The following is a 25,911-nucleotide window of genomic DNA, read 5'->3' as shown; positions in this document are numbered from 1 at the left end:
CCGCTGGACCCCAGGGTAATTTAAGGCATTTGGGGGGGGGGGGGTTCGGGAGGGTGGGGGATTTAATTTAAAGGGTCGGGGGTGGGTTTTAGGGGGTTTTAGTGTGCCGGTTTTCCTGCCCTCCCCCTTCCCCCGATTTACGATTTTTTGACGATAAATCGGGGGAATTGGTATTGTATCGTGGCCCTAACGATTTTTGACGATTTAAAATATATCGGACAATATTTTAAATCGTCAAAAAACGATTCACATCCCTACTGGATACTCACTACTGCTTTAAGTAACAAGTGGTTGGAGGGTGAGGAGGCAATCTGGAGTTCTGTACTCCCTTCTCCTTCCCTCTTCCCCTTACAGGGGGGAGGAGTGGTGTGCCCACATGCCCTGTTGCATATGGGTGTCCAAAATGTATATCAGGTCCAAACCTACTGACACATTGGGAATCCCCATCCAAACAGTAATGAGATATGAACGTGTGGATGGAACTTTCACCTTGCAGTTTTGTAAATCCCGTCCCTAGTAGTCAGTCTCAGGTGGGCCACCAACACTGCCATGGATCTGACACGTCCAGGATCAGGCCTGCCTAGACATAACAGCAAGAGATGCAATCTGCTATCCAACTGGACTATGGCAATTCCAGGTCAATTAGGATGAAAAGAAACCATCAGCTGGATGGACTTTCTATAGGCTTCAGTCTGCCTCAGATAAAAGCCTAAGGCTCTTCTGCAATCTAGACTGAATAAGCTTTTTTTTAATCCTAGTTTATCTTATCTTTTTGGTTTAATTGATTAACTTAAATTTATTTTAGTATTTATGTTTTACTGATTATTAAGTTTTATATGATTTGATTATGTATTGTATTTTCTTACTTTAATTATTGTTCACAGTTATGATGGTTCCACTGAAATGACGGTATAAAAATAAATAAACCTTAAACCTTAACCTTCTTTATCTTTGTGGATATGTGGCCTGGGAAAATTTGTTGGGAGGATGATTGATTAGGATGACACTATTTTAGACAGGAAATTAAAATTCATGCGCAGAACCATCTTATTATGAAAAAATGTTAGAGCGGATAAATCAGTAGATCCTGGAACACACTAATTCTGCATGTCTAAGTGATAAACTTTCAGTTCAGGTATTTCAGCTCACAGGAGTCTAGTGGCACAAAGGGAGCTTTTATAAGCTGGCTCAATACCACACTGAGGACCCATCACACAGTGGAAAGCTTCAATAGAAGCAAGCTCTGCATGGATCTGGCAACAGAAGGCTGTACAGAAATGGGTCCACCTTCTACATATCTAGGAACAAAGCTTGAATGATGATAGCAAACGCCAATTGCACTGAGGTGAACTCTAATGGAATTAGTTTTCAAACCAGACTCTGAAAGATGTAGAAGATATTCAAGCAGCTTTTGTGCTGCACAGGAAAAAAGCTCTAAGGCTTTTCCCTCATGCCACAAGGCAAAACTTCTCCATTTAAATAATATGACCTTCTGGTGGAATCCTTCTTAGAAGTCAGAAGAATATGAGACACATTTTCCAATAGAGAACTTAACACTAGCCTCTCAACATTTAGGCTATGAGGGCTTGGGGCCTGAGTTTGGAATGAAGTGTAGTTCTCTGGTTTTGAGTGATAAGAGTTGGAGAATTCCCCAAACAAACTCATTTCCTGATGGACAGCTCCCACATGAATAGGAACCAAATCTGTCTCAGCCAACAAGTGGTGTTAGGACTAGGGATGTGAATCGGGCTTCGGACGATTGAAAATATCGGACGATATTTTCAAAATCGTCAGAAATTGGGGGCTCCCCCAAAACGATAGGATGATCATGGGAGTTCTCTTATCATTTTGGGGGAGGGCGGGAAAAACGGCACACAAAAATAACCCCTAAACCCACCACGACCCTTTAAAACTAATCCCTTAGCTTCCCCCACCCTCCCGACCCCCCAAAAAACCTTTCACAGGTACCTGGTGGTCCAGTGGGGGTCCCTGGAGTGATCTCCCACTCCCAGGCCGTCGGCTGCCACTAATCAAAATGGCGCCGATGGCCCTTTGCCCTTACCATGTGACAGGGTATCCGTGCCATTGTCCGGACCTGTCACATGGTAGGAGCACTGGATGGCTGGTGCCATTTTGTGCTCCAACATGTGACAGGGGCTGACCAATGGCACTGGTAGCCCCTGTGACAAAGTAAGGGCAAAGGCTATTGGCGCCATTTTGAATACTGGCAGCCGATGGTCCAGTATCTCCCATGCCACTCTGCCTTAATGCTATGCCCCTCATTCTACATCTTCAGATCCTTATGCCACTCAGCTTTGCTGCCATGTGCAGATTTTACATCTTTATTTTCTTAACTTATTTCTGTCTATATCTTCCTGGCATACTCTAGCTCTTATACTTTGAGGACTTCCTGCCAATCTGGGGTGCTGCTGTGCACCTCTCCCATGCTTTTGAATTCTTTATCTTGATACCACTCTTTTTGATTCTTGGACCCTTTATCTGTACCTTGGGATTTTTTCTGCTACATTTTCTGCTTCATTCCCCCTTCCTGTTGTCTTAGGGTCCTGATGCCACTTTTGGTGCCACTTTGCCTCTTGTGCTGCCATCAACTGTTCATGACACTATTATTGGGCAGCCATCCTCTTTCTAAACCTTAATGTATTCTTCCTTCTCTTTCTGCTTCTTTGCTTCACTTGCATTGCATTAGAGATCTCCTGCCAATCCTGTAATCCTCAGGCCCCTTTGCAAAGCCTTAGGTTTCTTTATGCCACTTTTTTTATGCCACTTTGCCATTTTCTAAAATACCGTGCAACTCTTTCCCCCTTTTGATGATTTCTTCTCCCAAGTTTCATTACAATTGATATAAAATTCACTATTCTAGAGCCTATTATAGACTGTAATAATTCATCCATATATTGTAAAGAAAACAAATTAAATAATTGAAATGAATAAACAATTTTTTTTTCATTTTGAAACTAATGAAACAAATGTGGGTCCCAACAAAACGAATGAACAAATCGAAACAATGTTTTTTGGTCTGCACATTCCTAGTTGATACTGGAACAGGAACAAAATTCATCTCTCTTTCTCCACTCACAAATGTTTACTGTGGGGCCAAATGGTGAAAGACCTTTCAACATGATCCTGTGTCAACAAAGCCAAACTGAAATTGCCACACCTCTCTTTGATTCTGCCGCTTTTGTGCAGGTTGCAGAACCAATCTCTGATGCTAATGCCAATGGATTTGATTATTTGACCCAAAAAGCTTCTCCAAAAAGCTCCAATGGATTCAGTGTCCTCTTTAAGTCATCTATTGCAAGTACTGCAACTTGAGATTTTATGCTTGTCCTCCAGGCACAAATATTTATTATGGATCCATGATAGACATCATTTGGTTTCACCAGGGCACTTTTGGAAGCTGTTGGCTTTCTTTTCATTTTAGAACATCAGGCAAAAAACTGACAAACCAAAATCAAATGGCTGAATTTGGGAAAAAAGAAAAAGGCACCTGATGCTCTTGATGCATTAATACAGAGAACTTCAAGTTAAAAATTATGAAAGGATGTCAAAGAATATAAAAAATCTATCTAATAGAGATTACTACCAAGGAGAAAAGCATCTGCACTGGAGACTATCAATAAAGTTACTTGAACATTGGGCTCCATGGAGAAAAAAGAAGTGGGAGGGGCCTTCTGTGACAAAGAAATATGGGAAGTCCCTCATGTGTTCATTAGAGCAAGTTTGAAAGCTTTTACAACTGTAGATTCTCAGCTTTGAATCATGATCCACTCAATGTCATCACCCATATGTGAGGAAAATGTATCCTTCTTGTCCTTGGAGAAAGCGGTAATTGAACTTGTTTATTATCATAATACTTATATGAAATCTTTACTACAACACAGTGAATTCCACTTGTAACAAGTACTACTATCTGAATATTCTATTTATGATATCACTTAACTGTTCTCCAAGGTTCCATGTTAAGGATAAACTATATTGCAATTTAATATCTTATCTTCAGTATTTATTTACCATAATTATATTGTTTTCTATTTATTATGTAGCACTAGAATTATCTAGCATGCAGAATCATTCATTAAAATGCATTAGGGTGTTATCACAGGCGTTAGGGCCCTAATGCTGTAATAACGCCATAATGCATGCGTTATTTTTCGCATTGTGAGATGCATATACAAATTTTCAAAATTTAGTCAAAGGGGAGGAGTTAATGAATATGAGGGGTGTTACCTATGTGAAGCACTAAAATAGCATGCATTGTGGTATCTCAAAAATTACCCTAACCACGCCCCTTTTTTATCAAGGTGTTATTCATGCGAAATTTGTAGCTACATGACGAATCTAGGCCTAAGTTACCTGGTAACTTTGCTCATTCCATAATGCCCCTGATTTATCCAGCTATGTTTTTCTAGATAATAACTTACTCTGGAAAAATTTAGTCAGATGGCAGGTTATCCAAATCTTGGGGCTTTCTCTGACTTCCAGTAAATTTTGCTCTAAATTGCAGCTTACCCGAGATTTTTTTATTCTCCAAAAAGCAACTAAAAACATGTTATTTTCATCAGTATTTTGATTTTATTTATCAATGGGTAGGCATATAGATACTCTTATTTTATTTTTAGTTGTGTTATTGATTTGTTAATCGTAATGAGGGCAGATACTTAGTCTATTGTTTTTTAAGAACATAAGAAATTGCCATACTGGGTCAGACCAAGGGTCCATCAAGCCCAGCAACCTGTTTCCAACAGAGGCCAAACCAGGCCACAAGAACCTGACAATTACCCAACTTGCTTAGAAATTATTAAATTAAACATGTAATAAATAATTTTAAAAAAATAACTTGAAAGTTCCACCATCTCCTATGAATTTTGACCTTATATATATAATAGATTAAATGCTTTTGTAAAATCTGTAATTTTACTATAGTATTCTGACATCATTATTTTCAACAATATATTCATTACCTATATTTCTTAAAATAAATTTATAGTAGTAAATGCAATAAATAATACAATACCATCGAATCCCAAAACATGGTTATATATATTTATATAATGTATGTATATCTATACATATATACACACACACGTTAATATAATAAACAAATATCCTATGACTTTACCATCGTATTTTTTCTTAATAAGAAAGGTTTGCAATATTCAGAGAATGAATAGCTCCTGCATTCATTTCAATCTGCAAACAGGCTACAACTTCAGTAGATATGCACAAGACTATATTGCAGAATGGTAATATCCCCATATTCAGGCTGACGTATTTAAACAGCAGCCACAACAAATCCCTGTTGTATAAGCTTTTGGCTCTAAGGATTACCTGATGCTAATCATTAATATAACATTCATTAATTATTACTGAAAAAACATCAGGGACCTCTGGCATGAAGTTAAAACTCGAGCAATGAACATGAAATGTTAAATTAAACTGCTTAAATTTCTCAGATAATCATAGGGGCTATAACTCACAAGAAAAATGATTATACAAAATTGAACACCTCACTTAGGAGGTCATTTTCCATCGCTTATCGCGTGCGATAGATTGCCAGGGCAGAGTCGGGGCGGCGAGGGGAGGAGTCTGGGCGGCGAGGAGGAGGTCGCTGCGATGTCTTCACTGGCGGTGATAAGGTAAGCACTGTTATCGTCGCCAGTAGCGTGCCCAATAGCACCACCTTTCACGGTGGCGCTATTGGGTGCGAAAGCCGGCAGCGATAACACTGTGGTGGTGTGATAGCTGCCGGCTTTTGTAGGCCTGCCCCCCCTTCACCTCCCCGCCCCTGTTTTCGCTGGATTCACCATTCTGCGTTAGATAGGGATGTGAATCGTTTTTCAACGATTAAAATTATCGTCCGATAATGTTTATATCGTCTTAAATCGTTATAGAACACGATACAATAGAAATTCTAACGATTTATCGTTAAAAATCGTTAAATCGTGTTAGTGCGCACTAACTCCCCGTTAGTGCGCACTAACTCGATTTAGTGCGCACTAACTGAAAATGATACAAATAAACACTTTCCAGGTCACTGAAGGTCAGTTAGGAATGAATATGTGTTCCTATTGGCTGGCTGCCCTCTTATCTATTGATGTTACCAAGGTTACCACTGAGGTGATGGTTGGGGGGATGGGAAATGGAACTGGAAACTAACGAACACCAACAGAAAATGAAACAAAGTGTTCACACTTCCCAGGTCAGTAAAGGTCACTTAGGAATGAATATGTATGTATGTATTCCTATTGGCTGGCTGTGCTCTTATCTATTGATGTTACCAAGGCTAATACTGAGGTAATGGTTGGGGGGATGTGAAATGGAAACAGTTGGAAGCTTGACAAAAAAAGTAATGTAATGATCAGCACTCACGTGACTAGAACTTGTTTGTTTATTATTTTTGTTAGCAGGCACCTGAAATGCTAGTGCATGTTGAATTTGCCAATCACTGTGCATTTTAGAAAGGTGGTCCTGGCTGGAACTGTACACAGTTCAAATATATGTAATTGATTGTTGGTAAGTGTATTTTTTAAGTAGCCACACTGGCACAAGTATGTTTACTTTTCCTCCTACTTAACTCACTAGCTCAGCTTTGTAAGAAGGGCTTCTCTGCTTGTGTGTTGTTTTTGTTTGGTGTGAGGAGAGCAGAAACATCAGATCTTTATTCAATCTACTACAGTCATCTCTTACAGTGCCCTATCCCTATTAATACCAGGAGTGTTGTGATCTTCCTGCACACAGTGCCCTAACCCTGATACCAGTCTGAGACAGCTCCCTCCCTGCATTACTAGTGAGAGGCTGGCTTCACAGACAGGGGGGAGCTGCCTGACCCTCACTCCTGACTTCCCCCATGTCCCAGCTAGTGAATGGTGTGTGGGTGAGGGGGGGGGGGGAGGATGGTGAAGTCTGAGACAGCTCCCTCCCTGCATTACTAGTGAGAGGCTGGCTTCACAGACAGGGGGGAGCTGCCTGACCCTCACTCCTGACTTCCCCCATGTCCCAGCTAGTGAATGGTGTGTGGGTGAGGGGGGGGGGAGGATGGTGAAGTCTGAGACAGCTCCCTCCCTGCATTACTAGTGAGAGGCTGGCTTCACAGACAGGGGGGAGCTGCCTGACCCTCACTCCTGACTTCCCCCATGTCCCAGCTAGTGAATGGTGTGTGGGTGAGGGGGGGGGAGGATGGTGAAGTCTGAGACAGCTCCCTCCCTGCATTACTAGTGAGAGGCTGGCTTCACAGACAGGGGGGAGCTGCCTGACCCTCACTCCTCCGGGGTATTGTGATCTTCCTGCACACAGTGCCCTATCCCTGATACCAGGGGTGTTGTGATCTTCCTGCATGCAGTGCCCTATCCCTATTAATACCAGGAGTGTTGTGATCTTCCTGCATGCAGTGCCCTATCCCTATTAATACCAGGAGTGTTGTGATCTTCCTGCATGCAGTGCCCTATCCCTGATACCGGGATGTGTGCAAGAAGATCACAACACCCCCGGTATCAGGAATAGGGCACTGTGTGCAGGAAGATCACAACACCCCCAGTATCAGGAATAGGGCACTGTGTGCAGGAAGATCACAACACCCCTGGTATTAGGGATAGGGCACTGTGTGCAGGAAGATCACAACACTCCTGGTATTAATAGGGATAGGGCAGTGTGTGCAGGAAGATCACAATACCCCTGGTATCAGGGTTAGGGCACAAGTTCTAGTCACATTGACTGATCACATTACTTGTTTTGTCAAGCTACCAACTGTTTCCATTTCCCATCCCCCATATACTGTCAGTAGGAAACTTGGTAACATGAATAAATAAGAGGGCAGCCAATAGGAATACATATTCATTCCTAAACTGACCTTAACTGACCTGAAAAGTGTCAAATTGTATCATTTTCAGTTAGTGCGCACTAACTCCCAGTTAGTGCGCACTAATCGGAAAAAACGATTTTTAACGATTTTTTAACTAAAAAATCGTGCCTAAGACGATTTTCTTGCCCTGCCACACGATTTCTATCGTTAAGACGATATGGAAAACGATTCACATCCCTAGCGTTAGAATGGTGAATCCAGGCCTTATATTGATACCAATATAAAAACGAAACTTATGAAACTTACCTTGATTCTTTCACTTTGAGAGCTCCAAATGACCATGCATGAAACAGTTGTTTAGCAGATCATCATTAATGTACAGTACTATAGTATTTAACAGAAAGGAAAGGATATCCTGTTATATCCAGTGTGTGTGTGTATGTATGTGTGTGTGTGTGTGTGTGTGTGTGTGTGTATATATAAATATATAAATAAATTTTTTAGATAATATATTTAATCTGTGAATGATTACCTCTTGATCTTCTCTTGCTAAAAATTGACTGGCAAACAATGATCAAGGTGAAAAGCAAAACACTGATAATTCCTATGGAACACACCAAAACTGCATATAGATAAAGGTCTGAAAGACAAAAATACAGGCTTTGTAAAAAGTGCCACTGAATACATCTAATTGTAACATTTCTATATGAAAGACCATATGCATAGGGCTCAATTCTGAAAAATTCTGGAGTAATGCAAATGGAAGTTGTATGGAGATATTCTTCACAGATATATATTTTTATATTCTGTAAGTTAAGATTTTCACTTTTCAAATTCAATTATTTCTTTGCTGCTGTGTACATTTATTCTGGCTGCATGTATTCTTCTAACTCTCATCCCAACCATGATTTCAAAACATATTCTTCAAAAATCCAGACAGTGTTTGTATGCCACCCAAGTGTCTAGTCTGAATCAAAGAAAAAAAGCAGGAAGGTTTTGGAGATGCCCAGCTTGACAAACCACAAAAACCTTTTCCAAAAATATTCCCTAAAAAAAGGAAATGAAAAGGAGATTGAGTGGTGTGCTTGTTCTTTAAGGATGTCTTTTTCTAACATACGTTTTTTTTAATTTGCCACTTGCCACAATGCTTTCTGTATTGTTATTTGCTCTTTTTGTTCATCTGATTCTTTGCTCTGAAGGAGTGACTGTATAGATTTTGTGTGGTGTCTTGCATCCTCTCTCTAAACATGTAACCTTCCTGGTGGTCTTTTAAATCTTCCAAGCTCTTTTCATCATTTGGGACTGGATGTGATGCTATGCTGTCTACAGACGCTTTGATTTGAAATTTGTATAGCCATCTTATTGATGTTTGTGTCACCTATGATTTTTTTTTTTTTACAGTATCTCGGGAGTTATCAGCCACTTTTCAGATATTATGCTGGGATGTCACCATTTACTCCTTGAGACAGCCCTATTGGATGAAACGTGCTACATGCCAAAGATTCACATTGTGGACAATAACCCGTGGTTTAGGGTTCATTGTTGTGCGACTATGCTATCTTTGATAATTATCCCCTACCACCTACAAGATATGAAACATTAAGCCAATGTGACTGTTTCAAGTTTGAAGGCTTTTTCTGGGAAAAGATAAGAAAAATTCTTCTAAGGGAATCATTTTTAGGCATGTGTTGATTAATAAGTACTGTCTGTAGTCACAGCATGTGACTGTCAGCGTATGAATGTACCTTTTCACTTCCTTTTTTTCACAGGATTTTTTTTTTAACATTTTTGTTGTTGCTAAAACTTACACAGATATAGTTTTGTGGACACATGTTCTATATTGTCATATTTTTGTCCAAATCTGATTATCTGAGTGCCTCTCTTGCTTCTCAAACTCTATATTTGATATCAGCAGTTGGGGCATGCTCAGCGATGTGCAGCTGCCCTTTTTTCATGTGTGAATGATGCCATACAATAGGCCAGGTATCCTTCACAGAGTACTGAGGAACGGCAACGTGTAATAAAAAGCCAAGGAAACTCCAGCTCTATACATTTTCGGTTTGAGTCATATTTGGCAGAATTAAGGTCCTGGGAAATTATTATTCTTTTGTTTTCATTTTATTAAAATGTTCTTAATAGTTTATTCAGGGCCAGGTTTAAGATGATGGTGCCCCTAGGCAGAATACTTTGGTTGGGGATTTCACCCCTGGAAATGAAAGTACAGCAAGGCAGTACCAGTTTTTGGGTGCTTTCAGAATTTGGTGCCCTAGGTACTTGCCTATGTTGCCCTATGCCTAAATCCAGCTCTGGGTTTATTTTTTTTTATTCAATTCATTTGAAATGAAATAAACATAAATGATTGAAAAACAAAATAAAAAGAAGTGGCCAAGGTCCCTCTACCACCCGGAAAAAAAAATTAATCAACTGTGCTAGCACTGAAAAATTGTAAAAATTGAAGCCCTCAACTAAACCTTCCTGCCCCCTTCCCCTGACCCTCATCGTCCCCTAGACCCATCTTACCTCATCTTGGGTCTTTAGAAGTCCAAATGAAGCAGGAGCAATTTTGCTCCAGTTTGACTGGATTCTTATTTAAAATGGTGCTAACTGGTCAGTTTAGTTTTGAAATATTCTGTTTCATTTTAAATGAAGATAAACAATAACAACTGTATTCCCACAATTCAACTTCAATTTTATAGATTCACGATTTTGACTGTTATAATAGGTATCATCGTATAGTGCTGTTAGACTTTATTACTCTGCCTTATGTGTAATCACAGGTCAGTCCTAAGTATTTTTTCCAAAATGTTTTATATTTGCGCAATGTGGCATCCTTCACCTTTTAAAATTTCAAAATTGCTCTTCAAGCATTAATTAGTGTAATTACACTGAACTTATCTTTTGTTTGAAGAATTCATTCTTTTGCCCGTCAATTTCCCGTCAATTTCCAAAGTTACGATACCAATGCCCGACACGGAGCCGTGTTTCAGACAGCGAAGTCCTTTGTCAAGGGTTTAAATTAGAGCAGCATGGCGATTCTCAGCGGGTTTTTTTTATATTTCTCCAACGCTGAAAATCACCATGTGCTCTAATTTAAGCCCTTGACAAAGGACTTCGCTGTCTGAAACACGGCTCCGTGTCGGGCATTGGAATTGGAACTTTGGAAATTGACGGGCAAAAGAATGAATTCTTCAAACAAAAGATAAGTTGAAGTTCAGTGTAATTACACTAATTAATGCTTGAAGAGCAATTTTGAAATTTTAAAAGGTGAAGGATGCCACATTGTGCAAATATAAAACATTTTGGAAAACATACTTAGGACTGACCTGTGATTACACATAAGGCAGAGTAATAAAATCTAACAGCACTATACGATGATGCCTATTATGATGGTCAAAATCATGCGTCTATAAAATTGAAGTTGAATTGTGGGAATACGGTTGTTATTGTTTATTTTGAGGTTGAGATCAGCAGTTCCCATAAAAACAAAGGGTCGTTCAGAGCAAAAATATCGAGTATAACATTTTAAATGAAAACACATCCCCAATAATACTGCATTTTTAATAGTGATGCATTTTATCTAAAATTCCTCACTTCGGGCAGTGTCATATGCATTACTGTGATGGATTTTCTAAACTGTGCTTGAGAGAAGATCCAGCAGAATTCACGATTGTTAAAACTTCAATTTGGAAGGCACTTGGCAGAGATATACTTTAGAAAGAGTGTAAGTGGAATCTGATGATATTTTGACCCATTTGTTATTTTCTGTATTTTCAAATAAGGGATTTGAACTTTCTCATTCTGTAGTCACTTTGTCATGAATACTACAAATATTATTCTAACCACTTATTCTTATTTTATGATTTTCTTCTTTGCTATATAATCACTGCTGGAGTGTCACATCCTAAGCCCTGATATTTACTTTGCTAACAAATAAAACTCAGAGTTGATCTGGATTTTACCTTCAAAAAACCACCAGGTCTCATTTTTCTTTTGTGAGATGGAATCATCTGAAGCTTGGTCGGAAATCACTGGTGAAAGAAAGTAAAAATAGCTGTGAGGTCAAATCACAAATTGTTTATCAAGGAAAGCCAATAGCACCACAAGTATGTTTTTAAATTATTTCTTGCATGAATTACACTAGCTTTAGTATTTTAATTTTAAATAAATGTTTTGTCAGAAATATAACATCAATAAGATGAGCACATGAAATATCCAGTCATCAGCAAACTCCTGGTGATTGGAAATTCAGAGATGGGCTCAGGAAGTGCTTCTGTCAAACGTTACCCATACAATTGTTAGATATACGGTACATACCTGAAAAAAGAGGAAGGAGAGGGATGGTTTTGAAGGAGACATTTAAATAGCTAAAACATAAGAGTTTCAAAGGGATAGACTAAGAGATAACTTGAGGAATGTGGTAACTATATGGTCAGCCTTCTGGCAGTGGTGGAAGAGGCAAAAGCATTATCAAGATGTAAGAATGCATGGGATAACTACAGAGAATCCTTAGATGCAAGTGAAGACAAAGCGAGATTTATTTATTTATTTATTTAGCATTTTTATATACCGACTTTCCAATAACAGAATTACTGATCAATTCGGTTTACATTCTAAACAATAACAATGACACATACATGTCTTACAATGAACAGGTCGATAGAACTTGGATACAGATATATGGGGTTAACAACAAAAGTAAATGAAATGGAGCCTAATGTAGGCTAGAAAAACAGGTGAAGGGTATGGGCTGGGTTTTGATTTTAGACTGCCAAGGATTCGTAGTTGACCTGAGAAGATCAAGTAGATTTCCTCAGTATTATAAAAGGAAAGGAAAATGGGCAAATTGCATGGGCTTTGCAGTTTTAATCTGCATTATTTTCTTTGTTTCTATAATGGATTTCTGTTCAATTCTATAATTATAGATATGGTAATAAATCCTTTAAGAATCAAATGTGTCTGTGTGTGTGCATGATTCTTATCCTAGGTTCTCACTGTAAGACACTCCAGCTAAACAGGATTGGACTGGTTGGTGTGGATGGGCAGACAAGATAGGCTATATGTATATGGTCTTTTTTTGAAGCCATGGTTTTGTTTTTGGTTCTTTTTTTTTGGTTCTTTGGGATTCATTGGGTTCACTTGGAGAACCTGGGATTGTTTATGATTTTCTGGTTTTCTGGTGAAACACTGAACACAGTAACATAGCAGCATATAATATGGGAGTGACAGCAGAAAAAGACCAAACTCCCGTACATCAAAATGGTGCATCTGCTGGGGTAAATACGCTGGAGTTAATTAACTCTGGTGCAACCCCAGAGTACAGCATCAGAAGAAAGAAGAGGATGACACAGGAGAAGCTGCAAGGCCTGGGCTCCAGGCCTCTGTCTGACCAGAGACCAAGGCCCAGGCATTGGGACTTGGCCTCCAGGCCAGGCCCTGGCGTTGGACCTAGGTTCGGGCAGAGGCCCAGCGTTGGGACCCAGACTCTGGGTCGAGTTGTGGTGTCTGGCCTGGGTCTGGGCTCTGGCCTTGGCTGAGGCACAGGCATTGGAACCCAGCATCTGGATTGGGTTGCGGCATCAGGCCTGAGTCAAGCTGAGGCCCTGGCATTGGGACACAGCCTCTGGGTCAGGTCATGGCATCGGTCCAGGGTTTAGACTCTGGTCTAGGTCCAGGCATCAAGACCTAGCCTTCAGGTCAGGCCCCGGTGTTGGACCTGAGTCTGGCTGAGGCATCAGTCTTGAGTAGCTAAGGTCACGGCGACCTACAGCGCCCTCAGCCTACACAAGGCCGAGGCCTTGCTGGCGGACCCCCACCAGACCGGGTAAGTGGGAGCCAGGGGGGATCCTGGCTCCAGCATTTTTCTGGGTGGGTGGGAGGGCCTGGGAAGCCTCATTTTCTTTTTTTAGCCATTTTGGATCTTTGTTATTGTTTGATTTGGTTTTTCTCATGAATGAAATGAATCAAGCATTCCATGAACCGAAATTTGTGGGGAAAAAACCCCTCCCAAAAATGAACCAAAAACAAAAACGAATATGTTTCCTGATCTGAGTAGGGAGAGAATGTTCACACAATCAAGTCTAGGTAAACAAATAAGCATGGGAGTAGCTTGCTTATTGCGGCCATTACTACCCCTAACAAATTAAGTCTGATACTTCACTTTGAATGCATATCCAGTGCAGCTCACTGCTTCAACGACAGGGGGGAATGAAGAAATAGGAATTACATCCAGACAACATCTAACAAGGCATTGATCTGAGCAGTATGAGTATACAAACATTGGGGTAACTTGCTTGATACAACGGTTACTACCCTCAAACATTAAGCCTTATACTTCACTTTGATGCAGCTCCAACATTGCTCTATGCATCAATGGTGGGGGTGGAAGGAAATTAGAATCAAAAAAGTTACCAATAAGGGCCCTGAACTCAGTGGTTGGAGTAACAGATAAGTATGAGAAAATAAGTATGAAAGCTTGCTGGGCAGACTGGATAGGCCTATTGGTCTTCTTCTGCTGTCATTTCTATGTTTCTATGTTTCTATAATCTCTTCCCCTTGTCAATCCACACCAGTCTCAAGCTGTAATGTTTCAAGGTATGCTCACAGGAGATCAAAATTATGAATTGGGAAAGATATGCAATGTTATTTCAGAAGGTTTGATTATTCTTATGGGATATTGTGAAACACTGTTGGTTCAGCAATGAAATTATTTGTCATTAACTAGAGCTGGCTACCTACTGTGGAGCGAAATATCCATTGCAGTACTCCTTCCTTGGATGAGCAGTCTTGAAGAAGGAATGTTGTATATAAAGAATGGTCTGTGGCCCTTAAAGGAGAACTAATGAAGATTTTGGGACCCTAAAGGTTCTCAAGTACTTCCTGAACTGGAAAATTCTCTTCATAACGCCTTGCTTGCAATGCTCATACTGACTGCAACCATCTGTTTCTGTATCTGGTTTATAAAAGCTATTAACAAACAGAAAATGGTATAAAACCCTTTGTAAATTATTTCTCATTTGTATATTTGAAAATAAACTGGGGGAAAGCAGGGGAATCCTGGTGCTGGTTATTTACACTTTCGAATAATAGAAGGACTAGGGGGCATTCCATGAAGTTAGCAAGTAGCACATTTAAGACTAATCGGAGAAAATTATTTTTCACTCAATGCACAATAAAGCTCTGGAATTTGTTGCCAGAGGATGTGGTTAGTACAGTTAGGGGCGGATTTTAAGAGCCCTGCTCGCGTAAATCCGCCCGGATTTACGCGAGCAGGGCCCTGCGCGCCGGTGCGCCTATTTTACATAGGCCTACCGGCGCGCGCAGAGCCCCGGGACTCGCGTAAGTAAGAACATAAGAACATAAGAACATGCCATACTGGGTCAGACCAAGGGTCCATCAAGCCCAGCATCCTGTTTCCAACAGTGGCCAATCCAGGCCATAAGAACCTGGCAAGTACCCAAAAACTAAGTCTATTCCATGTAACCATTGCTAATGGCAGTGGCTATTCTCTAAGTGAACTTAATAGCAGGTAATGGACTTCTCCTCCAAGAACTTATCCAATCCTTTTTTAAACACAGCTATATTAACTGCACGAACCACATTCTCTGGCAACAAATTCCAGAGTTTAATTGTGCGTTGAGTAAAAAAGAACTTTCTCCGATTAGTTTTAAATGTGCCCCATGCTAACTTCATGGAGTGTCCCCTAGTCTTTCTACTATCCGAAAGAGTAAATAACCGATTCACATCTACCCGTTCTAGACCTCTCATGATTTTAAATACCTCTATCATATCCCCCCTCAGTCGTCTCTTCTCCAAGCTGAAAAGTCCTAACCTCTTTAGTCTTTCCTCATAGGGGAGTTGTTCCATTCCCCTTATCATTTTGGTAGCCCTTCTCTGTACCTTCTCCATCGCAATTATATCTTTTTTGAAATGCGGCGACCAGAATTGTACACAATATTCAAGGTGCGGTCTCACCATGGAGCGATACAGAGGGATTATGACATTTTCCGTTTTATTCATCATTCCTTTTCTAATAATTCCCAACATTCTGTTTGCTTTTTTGACTGCCGCAGCACACTGAACCAACGATTTCAATGTGTTATCCACTATGACACCTAGATCTCTTTCTTGGGTTGTAGCACCTAATATGGAACCCAACATCGTGTAATTATAGCATGGGTTATTTTTCCCTATATGCATCACCTTGCACTTATCCACATTAAATTTCATCTGCCATTTGGATGCCCAATTTTCCAGTCTCACAAGGTCTTCCTGCAATTTATCACAATATGCTTGTGATTTAACTACTCTGAACAATTTTGTGTCATCTGCAAATTTGATTATCTCACTCGTCGTATTTCTTTCCAGATCATTTATAAATATATTGAACAGTAAGGGTCCCAATACAGATCCCTGAGGCACTCCACTGTCCACTCCCTTCCACTGAGAAAATTGCCCATTTAATCCTACTCTCTGTTTCCTGTCTTTTAGCCAGTTTGCAATCCACGAAAGGACATCACCACCTATCCCATGACTTTTTACTTTTCCTAGAAGCCTCTCATGAGGAACTTTGTCAAACGCCTTCTGAAAATCCAAGTATACTATATCTACCGGTTCACCTTTATCCACATGTTTATTAACTCCTTCAAAAAGTGAAGCAGATTTGTGAGGCAAGACTTGCCCTGGGTAAAGCCATGCTGACTTTGTTCCATTAAACCATGTCTTTCTATATGTTCTGTGATTTTGATGTTTAGAACACTTTCCACTATTTTTCCTGGCACTGAAGTCAGGCTAACCGGTCTGTAGTTTCCCGGATCGCCCCTGGAGCCCTTTTTAAATATTGGGGTTACATTTGCTATCCTCCAGTCTTCTGGTACAATGGATGATTTTAATGATAAGTTACAAATTTTTACTAATAGGTCTGAAAGTCCCGGGGTTCTCCGAGGGGGGCGTGTCGGGGGCGTGTCGGGGGCGGTCCCGGTCGTCGCGGCGTTTTCGGGGTGTGTCGGCAGCGTTTTGGGGGCGGGTACGGGGCGTGGCTACGGGCCGGGGCAGTCCGGGGGCGTGGCCGCGCCCTCCGAACCCGCCCCCAGGTCGCAGCCCGGCGCGCAAGAGGCCCGCTGGCGCGCGGGGATTTACGCCTCCCTCCGGGAGGCGTAAATCCCCCGACAAAGGTAAGGTGGGGGCTTAGACAGGGCCGGGTGGGTGGGTTAGGTAGGGGAAGGGAGGGGAAGGTGAGGGGAGGGCAAAAGGAAGTTCCCTCCGAGGCCGCTCCGATTTCGGAGCGGCCTCGGAGGGAACGGGGGTAGGCTGTGCGGCTCGGTGCGCGCCGGCTATACAAAATCGATAGCCTTGCGCGCGCCGATCCAGGTTTTTAGCAGATACGCGCGGCTCCGCGCGTATCTACTAAAATCCATCGTACTTTTGTTTGCGCCTGGAGCACAAACAAAAGTAGGCCTATTCGCGGAGTATGAAAATCCGCCCCTTAGTGTAGCTGGGTTCAAAAAAGGTTTGGATAAGTTCTTGGAAGAGAAGTCCATTAATGGCTATTAATCAATTATACTTAGGGGTAGATCTTAAAAACATATGCGCACACGTACTTTTGTTCGCGCACCAGGCGCAAACAAAAGTACGCTGGATTTTCTAAGATATGCGCGTATCTTATAAAATCCGGAGTCGGCGCGCGCAAGGGGGTGCACATTTGTGCAACCTGCGCGTGCCGAGCCCAGCGCGCGCTGCCTGTTCCCTCCGAGGCCGCTCCGATTTCGGAGCGGCCTCGGAGGGAACTTTCGTTTGCCCTCCCCCCACCTTCCCCTCCCTTCCCCTTCCTAACCCACCTCCTCGGCCCTATCTAAACCCCCCCTTACCTTTGTTGCACGATTTACGCCTGCTAAAAGCAGATGTAAATCTGCGCGCGCCAGCGGGCTGCTGGCACGCCATCACCCGACCCGGGGGCTGGTCCGGAGGCCTCGACCACGCCCCCGGGCCGGCGCCACGCCCCCATGCCCGCCCCCGCAACGCCGCGTCACGCCCCCGAAACGCTGCGTCATTCCGCAACGCCCCCGACACGCCCCTTTTACGAAGCCCCGGGACTTACGCGCATCCCGGGGCTCTGCGTGCGCCGGCGGCCTATGCAAAATAGGCACGCCGGCGCACGAGGGCCCTGTGCGCGTAAATCCACCCGGATTTACGCGCGCAGGGCATTTAAAATCCGCCCCTTAGGGAATAGCCATTGCTATTAATTGCATCAGTAGCATGGGTTCTTCTTAGTGTTTGGGTAATTGCCAGGTTCTTGAGGCCTGGTTTTGTCCTCTGTTGAAAAAAAGATGCTGGGCTTGATGGACCCTTGGTCTGACCCAGCATGGCATTTTCTTATGTTCTTATGGAGAACCAACATTGCATGAATCTGTGGTTGCTTCTAAGAGCCAGGTATTTAATTTTTCTTTTATTTCTTTCACAATTATGCCCAACAGGACTTAACTGGATTGTTTTTTCCTGTTGTGTGGATGACCCTTATATATAGTCAACAAACCTAATTCCTCCAAATAAGAATTTCAGTCCATAATTTTGAAATCCAATCATGGTGCTAGATTCAGACGAAAAAAATAAAAACTCTAAAATCATGAATCCCAAAAGGAGGAGTCCTTCTCAAATGAAAAGTGTGCTATTCTTCGAAATCTTCATTTTCCATTTGATATAATTCTAGAGCAAGTTTTCTGGCAGGCCTAAAGACTGCTTCGCAAACACAAAGCTGACGTCTACAATAGGGACAATTTTCGAAACAGCCTGCCCAGATGCAAAGTCTGTGGGAATTTTGCACCCGCTGACTTTGTACACATTTTCAAAGGGAAAGGCCAGGCATACTTTCTCTTTGAAAATTGCCCATGGGCACAACTGCCCCTATTGTCTTTACATCTGCTTTTGCACTGGCTATATTTGACTAGAAAATGGCACACATACATTTGAAATTGCAATGTGCACATGCTATTTCCTAATCCTGCCAAAATCACACCCCTTGGAATACCTCCCATTAACACAGCCAAAATTAAGTGTGCTTTGGGATCCCCATATACTTTTAGTCGGGTTAAGGGTGGGCAATTTTCTGGTATATCAGTATTTTATTTATTTATTTATTTGATTATTTATTTGATTATTTATTTAGACATTTTATATTCCTTGGTAAATGGCTTTTAAAAATTATCTTCGATCATAGTAACTTTAAAAGTCATGGGTCTGATTTTCAAAAGCATTTACATGCTTAAAAATGGGTTTTACATGTTTAAAGGCACTTTACCAGTATAAGTGGGGTTTTGAAAACTGCTACAATATAAGCCATTGAATTGTTAATAGGATTTGCCTGTTTAAGTGTACTTTATGCATTCAAATAGCTTTTGAAAATGGCTACAATATTAGTTACATTTACACATGTAAATCCTTTTGAAAATTACCACCTATTTTTGTAGATGAAACAGTGCTTTAACTGCAAAAATGTTTTTTTTGAGAATCGCCCTCCCTATATGCAGGTAAAAGTATACACGTAGAGCCACAGTGGGGAGCGGTTTGGAACTATGTATATATGCTTGCATTTTCAAAAGTATACACTTAGGAGTCGATTTTAAAAGCAGTGCTCGGCTGTCCATGTGTGCGCGGTTCCTGGCGCGCACACATGGATACGCCGATTTAATAATGTGCGCGTGCCGGCGCGTGCATGTTATAAAATCAGCTGGCTGTGCATATGTGCGCCGAATTTCAAAATCCGCATGTGGAGGGGGGAATTTTCACCAAATATGCGTGGCAATGAAATCAGGCATCTTCCAATTCCCTCCCAGTATGCTCCAATTAAGAACGGACTGGGAGGAAACTTCCTTACCCCCCTATCTAACCTTCCTCCCTCTTCCCCTCTCCTCCCTGCCCCCTAAACCTATACTAACTGTAGCCAATTTTTTTATTTTACTATTCACTGCTCCTTCTGAGCACAAGTAATTTCCGCAAACTGGCTGGCTATCAGCACATGCTTCCCTGGGACAGCGACTAATGACCGCAGTCCTGGCCAGCCTCTGTCCCGCCCCACCCCTTTCTTCCCGCCTCCTATTCAGGGCCCGGGACTACTGCACGTAACGGGTGTTACGCACGTGGCCAGGCCCTTCCGAAAATGCACGCACTGGGGTAGATCTTAAAAACATACGCGCGCGCATACTTTTGTTCGCGCACCAGGCGCGAACAAAAGTATGCTGGATTTTATAAGATATGCACGTAGCCAGGCTTATCTTATAAAATCCGGGGTCGGCGCACGCGAGGGGGTGCACATTTGTGCAACCTGCACGAGACGAGCCCAGCGCGCGCTGCCTGTTCCCTCCGAGGCCGCTCCGATTTCGGAGCGGCCCTCGGAGGGAACTTTCCTTCGCCCTCCCCCCACCTTTCCCTCCCTTCCCCTACCTAACCCACCCCCCTGGCCCTATCTAAACCCCCCCTTACCTTTGTTGGCAGATTTACGGCTGCTGAAAGCAGCCGTAAATCTGCGCGCGCCAGCGGACTGCTGGCGCGCCATCACCCGACCTGAGGGCTGGTCCGGAGGCCTCGACCATGCCCCCGGGCCGGCGCCACGCCCCCGGGCCCGCCCCCGCCCCCAAAACGCCACGTCATTCCGCAACGCCCCCCCGAAACACCCCCGACACGCGCGTCCCGGGGATCTGCGCGCGGCGGCGGCCTATGCAAAATAGGCACGCGAGGGCCCTGCACACATAAATCCGGCCGGATTTACGCGCGCAGGGCATTTAAAATCCGCCCCACTGCGCGCAAGGCCTGGCTACACATGTAACCACCATTATTTACTTGTGTGGCTGTTTGAAAATTTGCTTGTTAGGTTTTCTCCAGAAAATTACCTGCACAAGTTAGTAGGTGTAAATATGTGCAGATTATTTTCCTGGGGTAATTTTCAAAGTAAAAGTATGTACATACTTTCACTGTGAAAATGAATGCAAAGCCTGTGGATAAAAATTACCCACTGACTTTACACGTTCACAGTCTTAAAATTTGTCAATATGCATTAAATTAATATCTTAATTTTTACAATATCCACATAATTTTTTTAAAAAGTAATTTAGCATTTTTGAAACATTTCTTCATATAGATTGTTGGATATATATGAAATAAAATGGAATTTCGCTTCCCTCCCTTATCTGTAACCTATAGCCACATCACCTTGGGTCTGATCCTGTAAGATCTCAGAAGTGGATCAGGGTTAACCAGTTTCTTATTTAGATGGGAGACCTCCAAAGAACACCAGGTGTTGCATTGGAAAAAGAAGCAAGAGATATCAGCTTGACCTTTACTCTCAATATTATTGAAATATGGCTCCTATTGTGTTTCTATGGCAAAAAAAAAAAAAAAATCCTCAGTGAATTGTGGCCCAAAATATTACTGGAAACAAAATAATTTGTTCTGTAAAGGTAGCACCTTGGGAGTTTGTGGTTTATATCTTGCTGACATAAATTAACTAAATGACACCCTTGTCTTCACAAACATACCAAAGATAATTAGGAATGAGATTTACTGAACATTAGTACTATTGCTTAATTAAAAAATAAAGCACATAAATCAAATATATATAATGAGTCAACAGGTCTGATGGAGAAATGTAAAAATTGATAATCAGGGTATTGTTAAGTGTAACTTTAAAACAGCTCTCGAATCAGAAAGGGAATACAACTGAATATATTCTGGGCTCAATTTACCAAAATTAAATCTAGACTCTGACAGTCGAATAATGCAAAAGAGTCAGGTTTTGCTTAAGAGCAGCTGTCATAAAAGGATATATCCTCAAGATATTCAGCACACACAAAAAAGTTATTACACAGAGTCTGAAGAATCATCTTCAGAGTGTGCAGAAGAAGGACCTGCTATAAACATTCCAGTTATCCCCGCCACTGTACCCACAGATGTGCCCACAAACAGCCATTCGCCCCTGTTAGTTCTCAGACACACATTGTATTTATTCCTTTTCTGAGGCTCATGTATTTCCAGCATGAAGCAATGTCACAGCTGTACAGCTCCAATGTTGGTATGGTTAAAACTTGCTTTTGCTGGTGAAAAAAATATGATTAGCTAGCTCTATTGTTTTAAAGAGAACATAAAAAAATAATTAGCAACCTTTCCTTATTCTGAAACAATGGCTAAAGCTTCCCATCCCAAAGCCGCTTTTAAAAGGCTAGTACTATTATTTTTTTCACTGAGGATCCTTGCACTTTTCTTTTTAAAAGCATTCTACCCTTCCTTAATAGCTAGATTAGTCTCTATAACAAACATGCCTTCTCTCTTTCTTATACATTTCCCCTGTCTTTTTCAATTATCAGTTCAAACTGAGAGCCAAAACGTAGTCATGCTCCATGCGTTCCATGGCAAAATTCATGTATTGGCACCACCAGTGGGGGAAATCCCCACGGGTCCCCACCATTGGAAGGCAAGGCCAAGCGGGGAGTGGAGGCCAACTGGAGCTTTGCCAATACCAGCCCTCGTTCCCCGTAGGTTGAGCTCTTGGGTACCGGGGCCAGCTGGACTTAGGTGGGCCTCCGCATGGTTGATCCCGATGGAGGTGTCAAGAAGCAGAGTGCAGGGAGGCAGCGGAGACAGAGGGTCCCAGTAGGGTGAGGCGAGAGCCGAAGTCGAGTTCAGACAGAGGGTCGAGGCTGGCGGCTGGAGACAGGGTCTGGTTCAGCTGAGTAGTCGAAGGCAGGCAGCTAAAGGCAAGGTCAGGTCCGAGCAAAGGGCCGAAGGCAGGCAGCTCAAGGTGAGGTCAGGTCCGAGCAAAGGGCTGAAGGCAGGCAGCTGAAGGCGAGGTCAGGTCTGAGCAAAGGGCCTAAGGCAGGCAGTTGAAGGTGAGGTCAGGTCCGAGCAAAGGGTCGAAGGCAGGCGGCTGAAGGCGAGGTCAGATTCCGGTCCGGGTCAAGCCAAGGAAGACCATACAAAGGTAGAGCAGGAACAGGGACAAGAGCTGGAGCAGGAACTGGAGCTGGAATGGGTACTGGATCAGTACCTGGAACTGGAACAGGTACTGGAACAGGAACTGGAGCAGCAACAAAGCGCATGACAGAAAAGCGTGGAGACCTGTTGCCAAGGCAAGCTCTGAGCATTTGAGCCTGTCTTAAATAGTGGAGCTGGTTGATGTCATCACCTGGGGCCACGGGAGGCTTTCCCGGAGAGGAGGAAATAGTGGTGTCTCACCAAGGGGGTCGGGCTAGCTCTCAGAGCCCAGCGTCGAGGGTGAGTGATCCCGGCCATGGGCCTTCCATGGCAGGAAGCTCAACATGGAGTTAGCAAAGGGATAGTGGATTCTCTTTTGCATTGCCAGTGGTCCATGTTCAGGCAGTTGGCCCCTCAAGCAGATGCGGTTGGACAACTTGTGCCAGCACATCTGTGGTCCTTTGGAACCAAGCAGCATGTGAACTGTTGTGCCGAACACACAACCTTTAGCAGAGAGGGACAGGAGCTCCTTGCTCCTGGAGATGCCAGTCTCCTGATCCCAGTTGGGTTCACATTCTTAACGTCCCAGCAGGGTCCCGCCCACAGAGCTCTTCCTGTCCAGCTCTCTCCCTCTATGGGATTTAAGGTGGACCAAGCTAAATGCCTGGCCCCGCACAGGTTTAAAGGGGGGAAATAGCCTCAATCCATCACAAAGAGGTTATAATAGAGTGATAGTGTTCCTGCACGAACACAGATGGACAAGACCACAAGTTCCTGAGGAGTTGTGATTAATTACATATTGCATGCCAAACAAAAGGGCTTATCCAGGAACATGGTCCACTCATAGCTGGCAGTGCTGCATTTTTTGTTAAGGTGCATTCTTTATCTGGAGGAGTTCATTCCTTCACAGTAAAACAAAAATATGCAGGGTTGGGCCAGGGAGACAGCATCCCACAGCAAGGCTCGCAGTCCTCTTAATCATGCTTTTGTAACTATGGCATGTGCTACTCCATGTTGCTGCTAATGAGTTTGAGACCACTTTGTTCTGGGCTGTCTTTCCACTGGCCTTCATCAGTGCCCTGCATGTTAGCAAGTTCACAGCACCCTCTCGCAGGAAGCCGTCCCAGCTGTTGCCTGCACCTCCGTTGCCCTCTGCTTCACGGCAGTTTGCCGCTGCGAGGCCCTGCTCCTTCATGCAGCTGGGCGCCGCTGACCATGGTCCTGCGTTCTCTCTCTGGGCCTTCCTAGGTGCCAGCGCGCACCTCTTCTAAGATATTTAAAGGGCCGGCGAGAGGAAGTACTTGCGGTTCCATCAGAAGCCAGCTCCATCTAGTTTCCTGTGTTAGCCCTATAAAAGGGTTCCTCTTCAGTCACTGCAGGCCTTCGGATCCACAGCTGTCTGTGCTTCATGACCGGTCCAGGTCCTCTGTGGTCTTCTCCTGCTTTGACAGCTTCGTCTTCATGTTCCTGATGTCCTTCGTCCATGCCTCCAGATGTCTTCATGTTCCTAATGTCCTTCGTCCGTGCTTCCAAATGTCTTCATGTTCCTGATTTCCTTCGTCCATGCCTCCAGATGTCTTCATGTTCCTGATGTCCATTGTCCTTCCTGATGCCTTTGCCTTCGCCTCTGCCTCCATGCCTTGGTTCCTTGATGTCCACTTTCCCAGCGTGCCATTGTCGTGGTCCGCGACCAGCCCATGGGCGGGCTGTGTAGGGCACCTCACAGTACAAGGCCATCTTCTCCTGCACAGTGCAAGCCTCTGGAAGACTTCTGCTTGTCTCTTGAAGTTTTGAATCCCAAGTTGTCTGAAGAATCGTGTATTTTGAATCCTGTGCTTGAATCTTGTCCCGGTCTTCGGAACTCCTTGCATTTGCTTCCATCCATGCCAAAGACTCTGTTCTAACCTGTGCCGCACCAGCGTGGTCTGCGACCAGTCCCATGGGTGGACTGTGTAGGACGCGCCCCGGTGCAGGCTTCTTCAGTATCTTCGCCATGTTCCAGTATTAGCCTCCATTATCGCTCCTAGAGTCTGCTTCGAGCCCAGGGTGGTCCGCAACCAGTCCCGCAGGTGGACTGTGTAGGGTGCGCTGAGTCTCAGTCTCAACCCAGCACTTTGATCCTATGCCTTGACCTTGCTCCTGTATATTCTTGGTGCCGTACCTTGCTCCTGAGTCTTCGTCTACAGTGTCCTCGCCTGAGTCTTCGCCTAAGTTTACGTCCAAGAGTCTTCCGTGTTCCAAGGCTTCCGTCTGCCCTCATCCTCTGTCGGGCCTGCCGCTTATTGCCGTTACCCAGCGGCAGGTCTGAAAGGGCTTGGAATGGTCAGAGGAATGTTCGATGATCAACATTGCGTTGTTGGTCATCCTGGGGGCGTGTAGGTCCAGTAGAGGGTCAGACCTTCCATCTCCTTGTCTTTGCTCAGCCTTGTCCTGCTCCTTGTTACCCGTGCTCGCACCAGCTCACCTCCCGCGGTGTGTCTTGGGGTTCCTCCCTGAGTCGGGCCATGGCCCAAGGGCTCACAACACCTGTTCCAGAAACGACCGCACCTCCCCACTCGCAACACTGACTTTGGCTCTCCTCTATACCTTCTTTCTGGTGTCTCTCTGGAGTCTAGCTACCACTGCTACCCTTGGGAATTACTTAAGTCCTGCTGGCTGCCAGAATCCAAGGGCTCAACCTGTGAAGAAGGTGACTGTTAAAGGTAAAACTCCAGACTATTTCACTATAGGGCACGTTTGCTAGCTGTCAGTGTGGGCCTCAGAGGCTTGTTCTTGTGGCTGCATCAACTGCGTCGCAGCACTAAGGGCTCACATACCCCATATCTGTTACAGATGGACCAAGCAGCCTGAGGTCAGATCATCATCTTGACGGGAATACTGGGCAAGAGGACCAGAAGGTTCATCTGCATATTGTTCCCAGGATCCCCCAGGAGAGGACTCCAGAGGTCACAGCGAGTGATCCAGGCTTTGAACTCCACAGCTCCAGCTTCCAGAGGATCCGCAGCCTTTGCAGTAGAAAAAGACCAGAAGGCTCATCTGCAAACTGTTCACAGCATCCCCCAGGAGAGGACTCCAGAGGTCACAGTGAGCGATCCAGTCTTCAAACTCCACAGCCCCAGCTTCCAGAGGATCTGAAT

General features: G+C 43.5%; 1 protein-coding gene across 1 annotated transcript in view; it reads right to left on the bottom strand.

Moving 5' to 3' along the window:
* Positions 1–25,911, bottom strand: part of VSTM4 (V-set and transmembrane domain containing 4) — a 118,387-nt gene that overhangs the window by 61,099 nt on the left and 31,377 nt on the right. The window contains exons 3-4 of the mRNA XM_029609623.1: positions 11,779–11,847; positions 8,352–8,459 (exon numbers count right to left, since the gene is read on the bottom strand). Of these exons, the coding sequence (XP_029465483.1) occupies positions 8,352–8,459; positions 11,779–11,847 (177 nt within the window). The remainder of the gene's footprint in view (positions 1–8,351; positions 8,460–11,778; positions 11,848–25,911) is intronic.

This window comes from Rhinatrema bivittatum, chromosome 7 (genome assembly GCF_901001135.1).
Source record: "Rhinatrema bivittatum chromosome 7, aRhiBiv1.1, whole genome shotgun sequence".
Taxonomy (NCBI): domain Eukaryota; kingdom Metazoa; phylum Chordata; class Amphibia; order Gymnophiona; family Rhinatrematidae; genus Rhinatrema; species Rhinatrema bivittatum.
Note: the sequence above shows the minus strand (reverse complement) of the source record. Positions and strands in the feature narration are given on the sequence as shown.